The 19802-nt window shown below is 41.1% G+C and overlaps 1 protein-coding gene across 5 annotated transcripts in view; it reads left to right on the top strand.

Annotated features, from left to right (window-relative positions):
• TAMM41 (TAM41 mitochondrial translocator assembly and maintenance homolog) overlaps positions 1–19479 on the top strand; it is a 32358-nt gene extending 12879 nt beyond the window's left edge. Inside the window, exons 5-10 of one of the 5 annotated variants that reach the window (XR_005582953.1) lie at positions 2413–2558; positions 4204–4369; positions 6105–6167; positions 17239–17344; positions 17860–17994; positions 18533–19479. Coding sequence is in view for 4 of the 5 variants with exons in the window: in XM_039482096.1 (XP_039338030.1) it covers positions 2413–2558; positions 4204–4369; positions 6105–6167; positions 17239–17315 (452 nt within the window). In the remaining variant the exon portion in view is untranslated. Of the gene's footprint in view, positions 1–2412; positions 2559–4203; positions 4370–6104; positions 6168–13713; positions 14553–17238 lie in introns of those variants that run through there. The other 4 variants (XM_039482096.1, XM_039482095.1, XM_039482094.1 and 1 more) reach the window with 4 other exon arrangements.
• The last annotated feature ends 323 nt before the right edge of the window (positions 19480–19802 follow it).

The following is a 19802-nucleotide window of genomic DNA, read 5'->3' as shown; positions in this document are numbered from 1 at the left end:
AGTAGATCAAACTCTTTTTATATATTGCCTGCTCAATCCCCTTGAGACAACCAGTATCTTACATGGTATATTTGACACTGATATTTTGTATTTCTTTACAAAATAAAGTTGTTCATGAGCTTTATGGAGTTACTTTTTAAACCGCTGAAACACACTGCATCTTGGGCAGACAGTGATTGTAAGTTCTTCTGTGCTTGGCATGACAGAGCTTTGTTTTGCTCTCAGCTAGAGCCATTTACTTGGACGATTTCTTTGGCGGCTGTGGGAGAACAGGCTAAGGAGAGCACAGTATCCATTAAACTAAATAATAAAACTAAATTGCTGCCTTGCAGTATTCAGCTCTTAAGTGGGGGGAAACAAAAATTGATTCAAGATTTTGTTGTTCACATAATACTATTAGCTGTGCATTAATTCAAATCAGAGTGAGTTCTGTCTCCTGGGTGGTTGTTTTGGAGACTGAGTGCAGTATGATGAGGCTGTTCCTGATTGGACCCTCTAGGCCAGAGATTCTTAACCAGGGTACGTGTACCCCTGAGGGTACACAGAGGTCTTCCACGGGGTACATGAACTCATCTAGATATCTACCTAGTTTTACAACAAGCTACATAAAAAGCACTAGTGAAGTCAGTACAAACTAAAATTTCATACAGACAATGACTTGTTTATACTGCTCAATATACTATACACTGACATTTAAGTATAATATTTATATTCCAATTGATTTATTTTATAATTGTATAGTAAGAAGAGAAAGTAAGCAGTTTTTCAGTAAGTGTGCTGTGACACTTTTTTGTATTTTTATATCTGATTTTGTAAGCAAGTAGTTTTTAAGTGAGGTGAAACTTGGAGGTGTAGAAGGCAAATCAGACTCCTGAAAGGGATATAGTAGTCCAGAAAGATTGAGAGCCACTGCTCTAGGCACTTCCAGATTACAAGTAATGTCAGTCTTGCAGTAGAAAGAACTAAGAAGTGGTGTGTAGTGCTTAACGGAAGAGTCTTTCCTGTGAAAAAGAGCAGTGGGGTTAGGGGGCAAGGCAAATGTTTGATCAAAGCAGGTGAGAATATATATATATCTTAGTGGTTATGATCACAAAGGCATGAAATGTTGCCTACAGGTAGAAAAATTACCATGTCTATGATATACTTACTAGAGTCTTTATTTCTGAGAGGAGGATAGAAGAGAAAAATGGTAGCTGAAAGATGAATCAGTGTGCAGGGCTGGGAGTTGGGAGCAAGAGGGGTGGGGTGTGAGGGTCAGTGGGCACACATGGCCAGCGGGCATGTGGAGCCTGCCAAGAGAGAAGCCCAGAACTTTGCACCTCATGGATGTAGCAGGAGAAAAATTTATCCTGCTGTAAATGGAGGAGGGGGAGGACAAGAGACAAGAAGGATGTGATGATTAGAAGCAGCAGGAAGAGGGGAGAAGGAGCTGCAGAGCTGGCCAAATGGGTCTGCTATGCATTGAAACACATTGATTGGATTAGGAACTACATGGATTGACTATCCAGTATGTATTGAAAAAGGAAATTGGGGGGTGATGGAAATGAGTAAAAGTGTAAATTACATATAGTAAAATACAGATATTCAGTCCTGTGTTGTGTTAAAGTATGTTACAAAGCACGTATCAGAGGGGTAGCCGTGTTAGTCTGGATCTGTAAAAGCAGCAAAGAGTCCTGTGACACCTTAAAGACTAACAGACATATTGGAGCATGAGCTTTCATGGGTGAATACCCACTTCAAGTATTCACCCATGAAAGCTCATGCTCCAATACGTCTGTTAGTCTATAAGGTGCCACAGCACTCTTTGTTACAAAGCATTTCATTCCTAGAGAAGTGTGACACTAGTCATGTGATGCTGACTATGGTCCAAATTCAGCCCTCAGATACATGCATACACTTGCCATTGACTTCTGTGCAAAGCATTTGCTCTCTTCCTCTGGTATTTTTAAAGTGCTTATCTTAGGATCTAAAGCACCAGCACTACTCAGTATAACTTTACACTTGGCTGTCTGTTAAGATTGTCATGTGAGTGCTAAGAACTTCATTTGTTAAGGATTTGGGCTTTTCAACCATCTTAGAGAGATGGGATTGACTTAGTGGTGTGGTGTGCGGGTTTTGTTTTTTTTTTTAAGTAAAAATGTCAGCACAGTGGGCTAGTGGAAGCACAGTATGGTGTGAACCAGATGCCATCTCTAGGCTATTCTCCTTGAGCTGGCAGGTGTCTGGAAAGTACTTCATTATTAGAAGACAATCTTCATTGAGGAGTGCATGTGGCTTTGCAATAATCAGAGCATAAACAGCTTCAGATGATTGGTATCTAATTCTATGCCTTGTTAATCCCCTGTGGGTACCATGGCTTTGTATTCTCTGTTTCTGATTTTTTGTCAAACTATTTTTCTTTCTTTGGTTTAGGTGATTTCAGAATGATAATTGGAGAAGACAGGTCAAAGGTGCTAAACATAGTGAAACCGAATGTGCCCCATTTTCAGAAGCTCTACTGTAACATATTACAGGAGTGCCCTCAAGTGGTGTATAAGCACCAGCTGGGCAGGCTAGAGGTAAATGGTTTACATTGTACATTTTAAACCTACAAGTGGAATTGCTTTATTACTTAAACAGAGAACAGGAATCGCACAATGCACCAGTGTGAATTTCTCTGTTTTTTCTCATTTACATTTATTATATTTCTGTTAAACTACTTCCAGCAATTAGCAGACTTGACACAAATACCAGTCTATAAGAACGAGGTTTAGCTCTCATGCACAGTAAGCTGCTGTTCAACCTCTCATTGGGTATTGCTGCTGAATGAGGGAGTCTTGGCAAGGGGGAGGAGGCTGGTTTAAAACAGGTGGCTTGATGACTGCCATTCAGAAGCAGCAGATTATGGAGTGTGATGGCCAAAAACAAGTGGTTTGCAACAAAGAATTGGACAATAAATAGCTTATAGGTATTACTATCTGCAACCAAATTAGCCTAGGTTTCAATGAATCCAAAGAAGTTTGAGTTCTAGCCACGCAGTTCAATGAACCAAACCCAAAGTGAGTCCTGGCATCATCCCACCGTAGCCCATACTCCAGATGTCCATCCCTGGAATTCAGGTAGCCTGAGAAGGTCCTGGAGGAAGTGGATGACCAAGAATAACACTTTGGCTTGAAAGTGCATCATCAGAGCAGAAAGTACCAGATGAAAATGCTGGCCCTTTTGAATTACCCCTCATCCCATGTTGCAGGTGACTGTGGACTTGCATCACAACACCAGGGTGTGTTTTCTTGTCCTCTCAGGACACTCTGTTCACTCAGCCCTAGTGTGCATGTTCTTGTGTACATTCTAAAGATTGTTGAAATATAGCAATCAAAACCATAAGTTGCAGACCAGTAACAGTTACCTCTTCTCAGTTCAGTGCACGGAGGAACTTTGCAATGGAATAAATATTTTAAGTGAACTGTTGCTTTGAAGAATGTAATCTTTTATTTGGGATGAGAGTTTTTTTTTTTTTTTTACAAAAAGACTTACTAGTAAGTTCAGAAATAAAAAAACTGAAAAATGTTGAGCAAAGGGTGTTGACCAAAACATTTCCTTCAAGTTACATAAACCAGACATGATGCAAAGTTTAATGCAGATGAGAGAGATATTTTTCAAACAGTTTTAAGGAAAACTAATTGTAAAATAGTGAGAATCCCTATATATGACATAAATAATTTTGCTCAATGCTTGAACATATTCAGCACATGGAATATTCAGCACAGTTCCATGGTCTTTGAGACTATATTTGTTTTCTTTGTTTTCTGCATTTATTTTATTTAAGAGTAATTTGAGTAAATTAAAAATGCATATATGCAATTGTGTTCTTAACTTGCTTGCACTATCCGCAAGATAGCACGTGCAAATTGAATGGCTACCTAAAAATTTAATCGTGCACTTAGGTTGTCTTTCAAGATAATGGTTGAGATTATGCTCTGGAAAAGCAGCTCTCACTTCTGTTGCCCATGACTCTGTGTATGTGCACATGTAATAGACTGTATTATCTTTCTGCATATATATGCAACTTTGTAGCTTTATGATCAACACAGCTTTAGTAGGGACCAAAGATAGCCAAAACCCATCCGTGCTCATTTTGGAAATGTGTGGATTTTGTGTTAACCATCTTTATTACATGTGACTGAGTTCACAATTTTCCTTGGTTTTTGTATTTGTAATGTTCAGATCGATAAAAGTCCAGAAGGTCAATTCATGCAGCTAATGGCTTTGCCGAGGACTCTTCAACAAAAGATAACTTCTTTTGTGGACCCTCCTGGGAAGAACAGAGATGTGGAAGAGGTTTTACTGAAAGTGGCCCATGACCCTGACTGTGGATTAGTGGTACATCAGGGTAGGTCTGTGGATACATGAGAGGCAGTCTCTGATTGGAAGTGATATATTTAAGAATTAGTTTTATTATACTACATGGAAACAGCTTAAGAGAATCCAGCCCATCAGTTTAGAGGGGTAGAGGCAGAAGAGAGAAATTACAATTCTGAGATGTTACATTGCACCCAAATGCTTAATTTTAGGATACAATAGATGCAAACACGTTCTCAAAAATCTTCTTGTTTGTATATCAATTTCCACTTGTCCAAATTAACAGAAAAATATAAAGTACTCATTTCAAATCCTAAAAGAAATCATTTTAAACAGGAACTTGGTTGAATTAGTCCTCTCAGGCAACCAGAAAATTAAATGTTCTATCTTGCCTGTGAGAAGAAATGCATAGTTTCAATCAAATATTGAGCGTTAGTGGTATCCAAATGTGTATTGTGCTACTCAGTTCATTTGAATTTGGAAGAAGAACTCCAACAAACTGCAAAATCCTCACATTATAATTAGCACATATTTGGGATGTCTTGGCAGAGACATCAAACTTTGGGCAAAAAAGAATGTTGAGTCATGGTAGCAGGTTAATGTATAGACGCTTGTGCTGTTGCCACCAATGCTGTTCTTCTGTAGATAGATGAAAATATTTAGCATTTTTACAGCTCTTTACACCTTCAGAGTACTTGACAAGCACTAACTAATCCTTGCTGCAACTGTGACATAGAAAATAATGAAACAGGCATAGTTGTGATTTGTACAACACCACATAGTGAGTCTGTTAGAGCAGTGATTATTTCTCTTCTTTATGCACAGGTATTTCCCTACATATTTCTCCAATCAAGGAAAAAAAATTAATTATGCAGTTTTAATAAAAACAGTTTCTAAAAAAAATTCACTTCTTACTTTGTAATGCAGCACAATAATGCACATGAAGATAGAAACATTATAATTGAGACACATACTCTTCTACATTCTTCAGTGTGTGAGATAGTGTACAAAGGCTGTGTTGTGCACAAAAGTTCACACAAATAAGTGTGCATTATAATTGACAGTATACTTGCATAATACAAGTTAAGTGATGTTTTAAAATGGATAAACAATTTTGAAAGTATTTTTACAGCCACTATTATTCTTAATTGTATTTTTTTACAGCAGTGTCTAAGGACTAACCAAGGATGAAGCTCCATTGTGCTTTGCACTGTGTCAAAAGACAGAAGTAGACAGGCCTTTCCCCAAAGAGTTTATAATCTAAGTAGATAAGACTGACACAGGACAGGGGAAAGAGGGTAAAACAGAATGTGAAAACACAATTTCATATTGAAATAGTTTGTTCAATTCTTTAACAAGCCTGGGCAGTGAAATATGAAATGACAAAGCCCTGCTGAAACTGTGCATGCTGAAGAAACATGATTGATTGAACCACCCATGACTGGGCAACTGGGTACATAAATATAATGGGGAAGATTGAATTAAAGGAATCAAACTCTATTAATTACTACCAAGTCTTCAATATTGTTTTTCCATATAAACAATGCCATGTTGTATACAAAATTTTAAAAGAGCATTTGGAACAAATTCTTGAATGAGCATGACAAAACAAAATAGAAAGTTTTTGTTAAGATAATTGTAAGTTTTACTTCCAGGATGCTTTATTGTATAACTGGAAAAATATTTAACTTGTGATTTTTTTTAAACTCTTTTTTAAGACTAAGATGGATAACATCTGTGTGTTTATATCTCTTCTCTATACACAGGCATTTCAGGAATTGTGAGATCTTCCAGTCTAATACAGAGTTCTAAAACCATACTAACAGCTGGTAAGGACATCTGCCATTATATACAAATGGGTCTTTTGGTTTCAGAAAGTACAAATTTTAAGACCTCAAGCTCTCTCTGTTACAGGAGTTAAAATTATAGACTTTTTGGTCTTGGGAAACAGAGAGAAGCCACTGGAAACTTTCACTAGTAATCACCTCTCTATTTTCTATAATTATTGGGAAATCATAAAAAGACAAAGGGAATCTGAAACGGGGTGTGGTGGGGATGTGATATTAAAAAATATATTACTTTAGAGTTCTGCTCTGTAGGGCACTTGGCTAATTTGTACTGATACTCTGCTCTTCTTGTGAACTCCCATAAGGAGTAAAATTCCTTTAGAATTCCCTCAGGATTTCTACACATGCGGGGAGAGCAGAATGAGTGTAGAGATTCGCAATGTAGACCAGAGACTAGAATTTTTTCCCTAAAAATGATACTAAGCTAAGCATTTACTGACAGAAGTTTCAGACTACATGTAAAATAAATATTTTGCCATATCATGTTTCTGACCAATCCCTCTGACAGAAACCAGCATTAGATCCACTCAGTAGGCAAAACTGTTCTATAGCTGGTGAGCCTCAGTTAAGAGACCAATACTTTCATGTTCTTAAAGGAGAAAAAAAATAAGCGAACTGTCTTAGAAAAGGAGTTCACTGATAAAAGCCACATGAGAAAAGGCTTAACTCTGTTTAATATTCAAATTAAAAAGATATACATTGGGCTGGGAAAGACGAGCAGATTGAGGGAAAATAATTGATTGGCTGTGGGGGAACACATGAAGATTGGGTGACTTTTCCTCCTTCATCGAAAAAAAACCCATCACCTTCTCGATAGTTGGATACCCCATCCTGATGTGCTACCTGTCTGCCTCCTACAGTGGATCTAATATGAAGATGTTCTGAGTCTTCCAGTTTAAAAAACTATTTACCTCACAGCTAATTTAGAGTGAAATATATTAGAGCCTAAGCTGTTACTGAGTCATCAAAGTAGTAGGGTGAGTTGGGCCCTCATTAAGCCAGGGTCACTGGTTGGCACATTGGAACTTTCTCTAAATTTCACTTCAAGAAAAATCCTTACATTGCGCAAAGCGGTGACTAGATGCAGGTTGTAGCTCACATAAATGTCCCCTACCTTCCAAATGTAGATCATATAAAAATTATGATGTTTATGGTTTAAGAAGTTATTCTCCATACCACACAGTGAAGGATTGACTTTCCAGAGCTGTTATCCATCTTGACTCAGGGGCGCTGGAACAGGGGGAGCCAGGGGGCCATAACCCAATCACTTTTTACCAGTCGTAAAAGGGGACGAGGTGGAGTGGGACCTTGGGGAGAAGGGATGGGGTGGGGGGCATGGTTCGGGTACCTGTGGCCCCCCACTTTTAGGGAGCATCAATCTTGTGGCTATTCCTTGTGGCAAATGTTATGCCTGTTGCCTGTCTAAAAGCAATGTGCTTTGCAGTGTTCAGGACCATTACTATCTTATTTTGGCTAAAATAATTATATAATAGGGATGATTGTACTGTGTAGGTTGATGTGTTTTGTTTTTTTAAAACATGATGTTTTACAGTCCAGTTTACAGTAACTCCTCACTTATCCTCATCTCAATTAACATTGTTTCATTATGTTGCTGATCAGTCATTGTTATGTTGCTCGTTTAAAGTTGCTCAGTGCTGTCTTATAACGTTGTTTGCAGGGCCGGCTCCAGACCCCAGCGCGCCAAGCGCGCGCTTGGGGCGGCATTTTGCCGGGAGGGCGGCAGGCGGCTCCGTCGGACCTTCCGCAGTCATGCCTGCGGAGGGTCCACTGGTCCCGCGGCTCGGGTGGACCTCCCGCAGGCATGCCTGCGGATGCCGCGGGACCAGCGGACCCTCCCCTGCACGTCTGCAAGAGGTCCCCCGGAGCCGGGGGACCGGCAACCGTCAGCGTGCCCCCTGCTTGGGGCGGCCAAATTCCTAGAGCCGCCCCTGGTTGTTTGGCAGCCGCCTGCTTTGTCCACTGCTTGCAGGAAGAGCAGCCTGTTGGAGCTAGCTGGTGGGGGCTTGGAAGCAGGGTGGACCGGCAGCCCCCCTATCAGTTCACCTAAGCTCCCTCTTTGGCAGCGGCCCAGCAGGCTATCAATTGCTGGGCAGTTCAGCTGTCCCTACCCCCACAGCTGTGTGCTGCTCCTGCCCTCTGCCTTGGAGGTGCTCCTGGGAGCCTCTTGCTTGCTGTGGGGGTGGGGGAGAGAGGTGTTAATGTCAGGGTGTTCCCCTTCTCCCGCTCCTGTACCCCATCTGCACAGAGCAGGGAGTGGGGCACAGCAGGGCTCAGGACAGAGGGAGCTTGATGGCAGCAGCTGCTGTCTCAACTTGCTGATCTACTTAAAAAGGCAGTGTGCTTAGAGTTGGGTCAGCATACTTAAAGGGGCAATGTGCGTCTCTCTCATGCGCACATGGTATGTGTCTCTCTCGCACACACGGTGTGTGTCTCACTCTTTCACACACATGCACACACTACTGATTAATACAGTAGTATTTTTAGATGTAAAAAACTGGCTTGTGAAGTTCAAATATGTCAAAAGAAGGAAATGCATCTGAAGCTAAGGAAAGATGGGCTTGAGGTTGAAGCTTGGGAATAGGAGTTGAAAGATCTGAAGTTTAATTCCTGCCTCTGATATAGGCTTCCAGTGTGATTTTTAGAGCAAGTCACCTAACCCTTCTGTGCTTCAATTTGCCTTTCTGTAAAAGTAAGGGTAACATTTAGCTACTTCATGTAGCATTTGATCCATTCATCTTCATAAAGTACATTGAGATCCACAGATAGCAGGTGCTATAGAAGTGCAAAATATTGTTTTTTAAACCTTCAAAAATGTCTCTGAGTTCAGTGCTTGTGAAAGTTAGGTGACTGCCTGGGAGAATGAGACTGTTCGTATACAAACTGCCATAGTATGAGCCACGGACGGCAGTGCAGGCTTCCTCCCCACATTGCACCACCTGAGTATCTACAACCCCTCCCCCCCCCGCCGCTTCCATCGCCTCCTGCCCACCGACAGCCCTACTGATCAATGCCCCCCCCTCCCTCCCTGCACCTCCGGATTAGCTGTTTCTTGGCATGCAGGAGGCTCTGGGTGGGAGGAGTGGGAGGAGAGAGGGCATGGCAGGGGAGGGGGAGGGGGCGTGAAGTAGTGGAGTAGGGGCAAGGCCTGTGGCAGAGCCAACGGTTGAGTAGTGAGCACTCCCTGGCACACTAGAAAGTTGATGCCTGGAGCTCCAGCCCTGGAGTCGTTGCCTATACAAGGAGCTGCATAATAACTTCTGAAGAGCTGCATGTGGCTCCAGAGCCACAGGTTGGCCACCTCGATCTAAACTCTCACCTGAAAGGACCCACCTCGGACAGTCCATTGGTGGTTCTTTCTCCATGCCTATTCAGCAGGCTACTTACAGGGATTTCTGTGATGTGGCTACCTGTGTCTTGGGACCCTAAAAACACATTATGAAGACTTGTTGTCTCTGTAATGCTTTCTGCTTTGTATGCCTGCATATGTTTTATCGATAGCTCACAGACTTACAGCCATCAGGAGCCATCTTGAGATCTGTTTTCTCACCTTCTTCTCTAATGTTGGTTTTGTGCCTAGATACACAGTATCATTAACTTAGTACCTTACCATAAACAACATTTTTGCTTTTTAACTAGCCAGTCATGTGGGATTACATTTATCCCTGAAAAAGTTGGTAACCCTCTCCACATTTCCATGTTACTTTTGGAAACGAAGGGTTGGGTGTGCTAGTTCAGGCCAAATAAAAATGAGCATGAAACTTTGCCTCAAACTTGAACCAAACCCAAACCCCAGTGAGTCTTGAAAGGTTTGCTTCTCTTTTCTTCTTCCCTCCCCTTTTTCATACACCTCTTACCTAGTTCTTGCCAAAAGCAGAAGCACCAAAATAGGATTGATTTATTAGGATTACTGGCCTGCCTTAAAGTGTGCAGAGATGAGCCCTCCAGACCTTGGGAAGTTTGGATAAGGATCTGAACTTCTGGATGCCTACCAAAGCCACACATCTTGAGGTGTGGTCATTGTTAATTTTAACATCAGCGTGAATAGAACAATTTGAGGTCTCAAACCTGCCCTTCTATAAAAAGCATGTATCAGAAAAAGTGCTGTATCTCTGCAAAGTCTGCTTCTGAGCAGCTTTTCTAAACCATGTTGCAATATGGAAGAAGTGCAGAATCCTTTTCTTCTTCTTGTAGGCAGAGCTGGAAGAGCTGCCTGTATAGCTACAGTTGTGTGACATTTCCTAATGGAAGACCCTGTTTTCACTGGCCTATGATTGCCAAAGTTTAACTGTTGGGGCTGAAATCTCCCAGGTTGGGTGTCTGTCTTAGGCGACAGTATTGGAAAGGTTTCAGCTTCAGTGGTTCAGCCATTTCTGAGGGGAAATAGGTTGTTTTTTAACCCTTTTACAAAAATTCTTTCAGCCACTGAGTTGCGAGGCTCTAGCACTACCATGCATTGATCCAGAGACTTGAAATTTATCAGAGGGGGTTGCAGTGGGGTCAGGGATTTGCCTTTTGCCCTCCCCAGGAAGATTCTACCAAATTTGCCAAGTTATGAACCTCTATAAAATGTCCATTTGCACATGCTTAATGGAGACTTCTAAATGCTTGGGAGATTGTCTGCACTGAGCCTGCTCCATCTTGGGGCTGCAGCGACTGAGTAGGGAGACTCTCTTGTGCTTTCAGAGCTCCTCCTACCTTTGCCCAGGCAGTGAGGAAGCTACTTGATTTAAATGCAGAGGGGTGGGGAGGAATGGGAAGAATAGGAGCAGGGGGTTGCTGGAGCCAGAGGTTGGGAGGTAGCAGAGAGGGAGAAGGGTGGGCAAGTGTATAGAAGCAGAGAGGGAGGGAGGCAGGAGCCTGGGGTGTTTGAAGGAGGTAGGGTTGGATAGAAGCATAGGGGGAGGAGGGCAGAAGCTGGGGGACATAGGGGCAAAAGGATAAGTGACCATTACAGCTACTCCCTTCCAGAACCTGAAAATAAACCCAGGAATCATGAGCCTCTGCATTCCTCTCCTGTTTGCAAATAGTTATCAAACCCACTGGCAAGGTGTATCATCCCCTTCTAGAGATGGTCCACATAGCAGGAGTAGGCTGTTATCCTCTCAGTTACTCCATGAACTCAAGTGGTATGGATGTAAAGATCTGAACCCTGCTGCTGACCCAAGTTGGGGCCAGTGTGGTTCCACATGATAATCTTTGTTTGTTTATTAAAGGCATATAGGAAATTAAATTAAAAAAAGTTAAAAGAATGCTAAGGTTGCAAAGATAAGCATCAAAAGTCAGGAAATTCCAATTAAGGTTGCAGCTGGGTTTTTTTTCCCCCACAGGACCCCTGCATCATTCAGTGAGTGTGTAGTTACTCAGTTTTTCTTTGTATCTTCATGCAGTGTGTAGCTCCAGGCCAAAACCTGCACTGCATACAAAATTATTAATTCCTCCTGGGCATTTGTTTCTGTGGTGTTCTCACCACAGTATCTTTGTGCTTCACAATTACTTTATCTTTATAACATCCCTTGGAGATGAGGTCATGGTATTCCCTTTTTACAGCTTCAGAATGGAGGCAGAAAGGGAAGAAGGCCAAAAGTGTTGTTTCCTAATTTTGGGTGCCTAACTCGAGAGCCTGTATTTCCAGAATACTTAGCATTTTTATAGCATTTTATAGGTTTGAGCAAAGCTTCAGTCAACTTCAGTTGCAGTTGTGAGCACTAAGCACTTCTGCATATTTGACACCAGGTGTCTCAACTTGTGTTCCTCCTCACTGTCTGGAATGTCCAATTCAAGGCCACTTATGAAAATTTTAGCTTAAGTGCCATCACACAGGAACTCTGTGGCAACATAGAAGTAGAATTCAATTCTCAAGGATGGTATTCAACTGCCTAAACCTTGAGACTCCTGTATCTTCCTACAATCCTCTAACTCATTGCACCCCTTCCAAATTCTGCAGCAAAGGGCAGGGGTCCTACAGACAAGAGTTTCTTTCACTACACAGCCTGGATTCATCCCCAGAAAATAGTCCATCTTGTGCACTGAACTGAGGTAGGGGTTCTATAGGGGAAAAAGTCATACATGAGCATGGAATTAAAGGGTAACAAGGGGACCAGATTAAGGTTGCCACGGGATATTTCATAATGTCAGAGTGCTTGACTTCGCAACCTTAACTTTCTTTTAGCATAAGTTTGTAGATGTAATAAATATTTAGTTTACATTTGTATCATGCTAGATCTCTCCTGGAGTTCAGGAAAGAATGTTTTTTCATTTGCTTAGAAATTAAATATTAATAGAATTATTTTGCTTATTACTACTGATTTATATTTTCCTCCAAGTGTGAGGCTCATGAAATCTTTGTGATTGTTCCATCAATCTGAAGGCTTGCAGTATGTTCTAAAGGAGATCTTGAATCAATTTTGGTTGAAGTTTCATAAATACTTTAGATATTTGCTGCTAGTGGACGGTCACTAATACATGCATGTAAGTGTGTGGGACTCACCCCTGCTGCGCCTCCTGCTGGTCTCTTCCAGAATTAGACCTGCCAGCCCCCTTGTAGCACCCTCTGCAGGCCAGTATCCCATTGCTGCTTGGCCCCCCGTGTCACTCCTTAGACTCCGGTGCCCCTTTATCTGGGATGCTACCCCTTTATCTGGGATGCTGCCCACTGGCAGTATACCCCTCAGTCTCAGGGTCTCCCGTCCCCAGGGAACCCCCATCCCCTCCTCACCTCAGTCGTAGGCTACTGCCAGTCACCAACTAGCCTCTGGTCCCTGGGGCAGACTGCAGTATAAGCCACTCATCACAGGCAAGGGGGTTTTGGACCTACAGCCTTTCTCTGCAACCCAGTACCTCTGTGGGGCCTTGGACAAGGCCCGGCAGCCTGGGGAGTTGCCAGCCTGGAGCTCCCCAGCCCTGCCTCACTCCAGGTACCCTGAGCTTCCCAGCAGCCCGGTCGGTCAGTCTCTCTCTCTCTCTCTGAAAGCAGAGAGAGACTGACTGCTCCTGGTCCACTGCCCTCTTATAAGGGCTAACTAAGGCCTGATTGGGGCGTGGCCCAGCTGTGGCTACTTCCCCAATCAGGCCAGGTTTTCTCCCACCACAGCCCTCTCCCAGGGCTGTTTTAAGCCCTTCAGGGCAGGAGCAGGGTTACTGCCCCGTTACAATGCACTTCAGAATGTCTAATCTGTACTGCTTAATATTTAAAGAGTAGTGACTTCTGTTTGTTTTAGCTCCGACCAGTTCATTTTCTTAGTTATTGAGATACAATGCATAGCGGTGCAGTTGTTTTAATAGTACAGTACAACAAATTTGTTCTAGGGACAGGCCTTAGAGAGTTGAGTTCATTTAAATTCAGTTACACCTAAAGATACTGATTTTGTTACTCTTTTCCTTACCAAAGGTATCTCTTTTTAAACTCTAATTCTCCTAAGACGACTTTGAACTAGTACAGACGTGAAAAAGTGTTATGGATCTTCACTTATATATGCAACTGTCCCTTACACCCTTCTTTCTCACACAGTCCTGTTGAAGTGATACTGGCAAGCATATAGATGAGTGGCAATGCCAGCCATTGAATCAGTGGTTTGAAGCTCTTCATCCATTTTTCTTCTATTCCTGGCAACCATGTTGGCAAGACCTGATGTCTGGAATCTCATCCCTCGTACATTTGTGTAACATTGATGTTAATTTTTCCTACCATCGTGCTAGCTGAAAGCCAGTGATTGGTAGTTCAGACTTTAGAAAAGGAGATAATGTATCAATACTCCAAAAGCTTCCAAGTAATCACTAAATGATGTTTAATTAGTACAATTAGTAAAGGATACTTGTTGCTTTTTGTAATAATCTTGCTGCTTTAAAAAGGAAACTGTGGATCCTAAAACACCTACAGTCCAGCCTTTAACAAGCTAATCTATACCATACTGTTAAAGTGAGAGTAATTTATATCCAGGGTGGTGGTCATTACTTAGCTGGCACACTGTTTGTTTGCTAACATTATTTGGCAGAGTACACAGTCATAACAAAGAATTTCAACCCACCTAACAGGACTGTCCTTCATCTATCTCGGCCAGTGTGGTTTTCAAATTGAGCTTGAGCTCTATATTTTTGTTTGTTGTTAAATGCCCTATTTAGCTTTTGAAAATGTGCCTGTATAATTTCTGAAGTCTGTGGGGAGATTTCTGGTCTGTTTTCTATTAGAGATGGCACCATCATTTGATTTATTTTTCCTCCTAGCTGGAGTCTGTATAGTCTTGTGGAACTGAAAACTTTGAAAGTTTTATATTTAGTTGCTCTTAAGGAGCAATTGTATGTTGATATTTTTGAGTTTGGAAACTTTATCTGAAATAAAATCACACTTCATTATATTGATGGCAATGAAAAATTGAGAGAGAGGTTTCTGTGAGACAAACATACATTCTATTGAATGTTGACAAATACATGTCAGTTAGATGTACCAAGGGACTTTTCTGCTTCTGCTTTTCATTTTATTTCACTCTCAAGGACTGGGTGGGGGTTAATAGGTAAAATATTGCAAACTAAATAATCTCTGTTTCTGAAGTTCCATTGAAGTCCACACACATGCTTGAGTGTTGTCCTAAATAAGAGATGCTTGTTGAGAATTGGAAACTAAATTTGCCTCATGTTTTATGGAGGCTTTGCTGTAATTACGTGCAAGCAACCTTTATATGTTGACATCCATTGTTTGGTGCAGTGGCTGTTAACCAGACAACAGCAAATATTAACCACTGCTCCACTTCACTGTAAATGCAGCTGTTTAATAGTGCCGTGGTTCTCAACCAGGGGTGTGTGTACCCTGGGGGGGGGTACACAAAAGTCTTCCCGAGGTACATCAACTCATCTAGATATTTGCCTAGTTTTACAATAGGCCACATAAAAAGCACTAGCAAAGCCAGTACAAACTAAAACTTCATACAGACAATGACTTGCTTATACTGCTGTATGCACTATGCACTGAAATGTAAGTAATAGAAAGTAAGCATTTTTTCAGTAATAGTTGCTGTTACACTTTTTTGTACTTCCTTACAAAATCAGACATACAAGTAGTTTTTAAGTGAGGTGAAACTTGGGCATACGCAAGACAAACCAGACTCCTGAAAGGGGTACAGTAGTCTGGAAAGGTTGAGAGCCGCTGTGATAGTGCATACGTTAATCCTGAACATGAGTACATGACTGGAAGTGAAGAATACCCCCTCTACTGTAGCTACAGGGGAAGTTTGGGAAAGTGGCTTAATTTCAACATTCCAGAAAATTTGGGCTAACCCCTTACTCTTACAAAAAATTGATACGGGATCCTTAATGACCAGAAGCTCTTACAACCTCTTATGGCTCAATCCCCAAAAACGTTTGCAGTTGTGTATGTCCATGTGCATTATTTTAAGTCTGTCTTCTGCATCATCTGGTGGAAAAATTTAAGGGGGAAAGAGGGAGACCTACCCATCAAGTAATCCTGGATTCATATTAAAAGCTGAAAGACACTTGTTGTCCAAGTGCTCACGAATATGTCTTTAAACAGATTCTGAAACCATACTTTGTTTTAAATTTCATAATTTGGTACAGTATGGTTAAACACAGCAGAACATCATGTCCCTTTCACATTAGGCCCAAAAGAGAGGACCCCTCTTCTGCAAACTTTAGGAACTCATTAACTAAAGGTGCATCTTGCAAAGTACACAGAAATAGACCCTCAGCCCTTCACACTCAGAATGTGCACAAGTACTGAGGCAATGGCTACTTTAGATTTCTGGCTCAGCCCTTGCACACCTTCATGAAAACTAGCCATGCGTGCAGGTGCAATGTCCTTCCTTACACACGTAATGAAGAAGTGATATGCAGCATTCTACTCCAAAAAGCTCAAATCAGAACAAATTTTTACCGCAATACTCAGAGGCACTTTTCCTCAGAGAACTATTACCTTGCCAAATTTCATCTTTCAGTTCATGGCTCTTTCAATTGCAGGACTGTTTTAAGAGAAAAGTTCAAGATTTTTTTTTTTTTTATTGGGAGAAGCATAATTTTTTCATTCAGGTCCTAATCATCTTCTCGACCTCTGCCTCAATAGCTGGTAGTTCTAGCTGGTTGGACTCAGGATCCCCTCACAGCTGTCAGCTAGTGACGGCCCTGGCCCCTCAGCTCCCTGCTCTGACTTCCCCAGACCGTCCTTTTAGTGTTCGGCTCTGCCTTTGCTGGGCCAGCATGTTCTGCTGCATTACTTATGGTCTCCATCAACTTTTTGGCATCCACGCCCATGTCGTCATGCTCTCCCAATCAGCAGAATTCATGCTGTGGGTGTTGGAGAGAAGGGACACGGCAATGCTTGACAAGCTGTTCAACAGGGATATGCAATGCAAATGCCTCCTGAGTTATCACTGCAGGTATCTTCAGAAGTGTTAGGAGTAACAGGCTGCAACTTGGTCCCCTGGCATAATCAGATATGTTTGTATACATATATAATATTATAACTTCACAGTCCTTTACTCATTTTGACTCTTAGGGTAGGTCTATACTTACCTGCCGGGTCGACGCGTAGCGTTCGACTTCTCGGAGTTCGAACTATCGCATCTAATCTAGACGCGATAGTTCGAACTCCGAACGTGCTCCCGTCGACTCCGGAACTCCACCACTGCGAACGGCGGTGGCGGAGTCAACGGGGGAGCCGCGGACTTTGATCCCGCGGTGTCGGGACAGGTTCGACACCCCCAGTGTAGACCAGGCCTTATTGTCATCGGAAGACTTCCGGGTGAACAGTACCTACCCTGCCTTGAATCATGCATTATCATTCTTAGCTGTTGCTATCCACGGAATTTGTCAATTTTTTCTGTCTCACGTGCCATCAGCCTCTATTAGCTACTATATCATGAATCTGTCAAGAAAATGAAAAATTAGCTATCTGTTGTTGCAATACAAATAGCCTTTGGTCACCTTTCCAGGGAAGTACTTTATCTGGAGATTTGCTTAAGGCTTTCTCAAGAATTAAATAGTTGTTTCTCTTCCTAAGTTCTACTTGTCTTGTTTTTTTTTTCCTTAGGGTTCAAGAAATCAGTGACTTACAGTATGAAGAAAATGTATAAAATGACAAAAGGATGTCTGAGGAAGACTTCCTGATGTCCAAGTTGTGTACATACTATGTATAGGTAAATAAACAGACCTCTTTTTCTCTGAAAATATTGTGCAATTGGTACCTGTTGCTTTACCTACCTACGTAAACTGTGGATAGGTGGCAATAATCATACTATGTATATACAACTACTTTCTCACATGGGGTGCGGATCTCATTGGGTGCAGATAATTTTGCTAAAGGCTGAGGGAATTCATTTCCAAGTATACGTAAGGTTTTCCTGCATATATTAGAGATTTGACTCTGAAATACATTTGCCAGAAATGCTTGTTTGCACATCTGAAAGCAAAAAAAATAAGTCCTGTATGTTTGATAGAATCTGGACTATTTTGGAAAAGAAAACTTTCTTCTCAAGCTTTGTCCTGTTCTCATCTCCAGCCTCTTCTGAGGAGTTTATAGAATTGTGGGGTCCAGTTGAGTTTTAACTAGATATTAAAACTTTCCCCATACAATGCTTTATTTTTTACATTAAATCCATTTGAGCACACATGTATTTTAAGAGTGCAATATTACTCTGTAACCCTTCTGCAGAGTGGGATCCATCAAGAATACATTTTTCTCTCCTACAACCCAGAAAATACTTAATGAGAGAGAAGCATTTTGGAGGATATATTTCACTGTCTGTGCCATGTCTGGGAGCGTAGGTAACTGAAGAATTACGAGCCGGTAAGGTATCTTAAAGGTCAGCCATTCTTGGCAATCCTTTTAGTTGACAGCAACATAACTCACAACCAAGTAGTGGCAGGGAGGTTATATTTCAAAACAAGGTCAATTTTCATTAAGCTTCTGGGTCCAGTAATGTGTAAGTTATGCAATATATTTTAAGTGTTCCGCACTACCAACTCACAAAGTACTTTAAAATCAGCCTGGTTAAAATCATGGAAATTGTTGTTAGTTACAGTATAAACTAATTGATTAATGTAAACTGTAAAATGTGTGTGAAAATACTGGCCATAAGAATAGAACCTATTCTCCAATTAATCAGATCAGCTTTACAAAAGATTCAACTACCATATTCCAATTACTTGTCAATAAGTAATTAAAGATGCGGTCACTGGAGGCATTGACCTTTTAATGTAAAGAGAATCTTTGATATGGTGTATTAGAAGTATCTGCTGTAGATAATGGGAATGTTTGAGAATACCTTTTTCTCTTTGGATCAAGTGGCTTTACTTACTTATCCAAATATGGCTTTTCTTAACAGGTGTTCTCCATATGAAGGGTCTTGACAGGGGCATCCTTTTTCTCACTATTTGATCCGGTTTTAAAGCCAGTAGCAGTTGCAATAAGGGAAAAAACAATAATATAAAGAGGTTAGGAATTTAAAAGTAACTTTCCCACAGACTATATCTTTTTGTTGCATAACCTTAATTTCTGAAATTTATCATTTGATTTCATTTTAATTGGAAGTTTTAGGAAAATCTTAAATTACAAAAGGAATTGAGGGTGTAAAACCAGCTGTTACCTAGTTCCAAGGAATAATTTAAGCATATCATGCATCTTGGAAATTTGAGTGGGAAGCTGAGGAAATAACATACTGTAACATGGCTCATTAATTCAGTTCTGCTTTCATCACCATTGAACAGATGTTACAATCTATGATTTTAAAATCCTGAAGAGCTTAAAGTGGTTCAGTTTTAAATCTAGAGTCAGTAAATAAAACTAGATTGTTCCATTGAAAGCTTTATTAGAATAAGACTGGTAATACAGTGAATATCCTCCCAAAGCCATTGTTCCTATTAACTGCCTTTCCTATATGTATATTCCTAGCATTTTGTCACCCATCAGTAGTTGGTTACAAATCTTGGAATAGGGTCAAGGAAACCGGACAAACATTTCTGTAGAGTGTGTACTTTTTGATAGTGGTAGGCTTTAGGTTTCCAAACTTCCAGGAATACAATGTGTTAGGCTAAAATTTCCATATTGATTGTTTCAGGGGGGGGAAAAAAGTAGAGATTGGCTGAAAACCCATTCCTTCCATGAGTTGCCAAAATTATAATAGTAAGTCTCTGCTTCATACTATTAGATATGTTAGAGAGGCTCAGAAAGTTGGTTTGCAGCTGCTTCTGTACCCTGTGGAGAGAGACCATGAATCAGTAAGCCTAGGATATTCAGAAATGCAAGAGAAAAGTGAAACTGGGAAAACAGGTTAGTCTCCAAGCACAAAGAAAAAGAATATCATCCCCACATAACAGGTGAAAGGTACTGTCATCCTTGCATCACCTTTAAATAGAAAATAATTGGCACTACTTTTAACTGTGGCATATTCTGCAACAAAAGTTATTCAGATTAGGAAACAGTTGTATATCTAGGTCTAGCATTGTGCTTCAGGGGTAGTAAGAGGACAAAGTCCCCTCTCTGAAGAGTTCGCAATCTAAGTAAGTGGCATACACAAGGAGGATGGGGTTGAGATGTAACAAAAGACAACGCAGTGGAGCTGGGACACATAACTAGTTAGTTCCTCAGGTTTTTGT

This window comes from Mauremys reevesii, linkage group 7, assembly GCF_016161935.1.
Source record: "Mauremys reevesii isolate NIE-2019 linkage group 7, ASM1616193v1, whole genome shotgun sequence".
NCBI classification, from domain to species: Eukaryota; Metazoa; Chordata; order Testudines; family Geoemydidae; genus Mauremys; species Mauremys reevesii.
The sequence above is the reverse complement of the archived record's forward strand: the minus strand, read 5'-3'. Positions and strand labels throughout refer to the sequence as shown.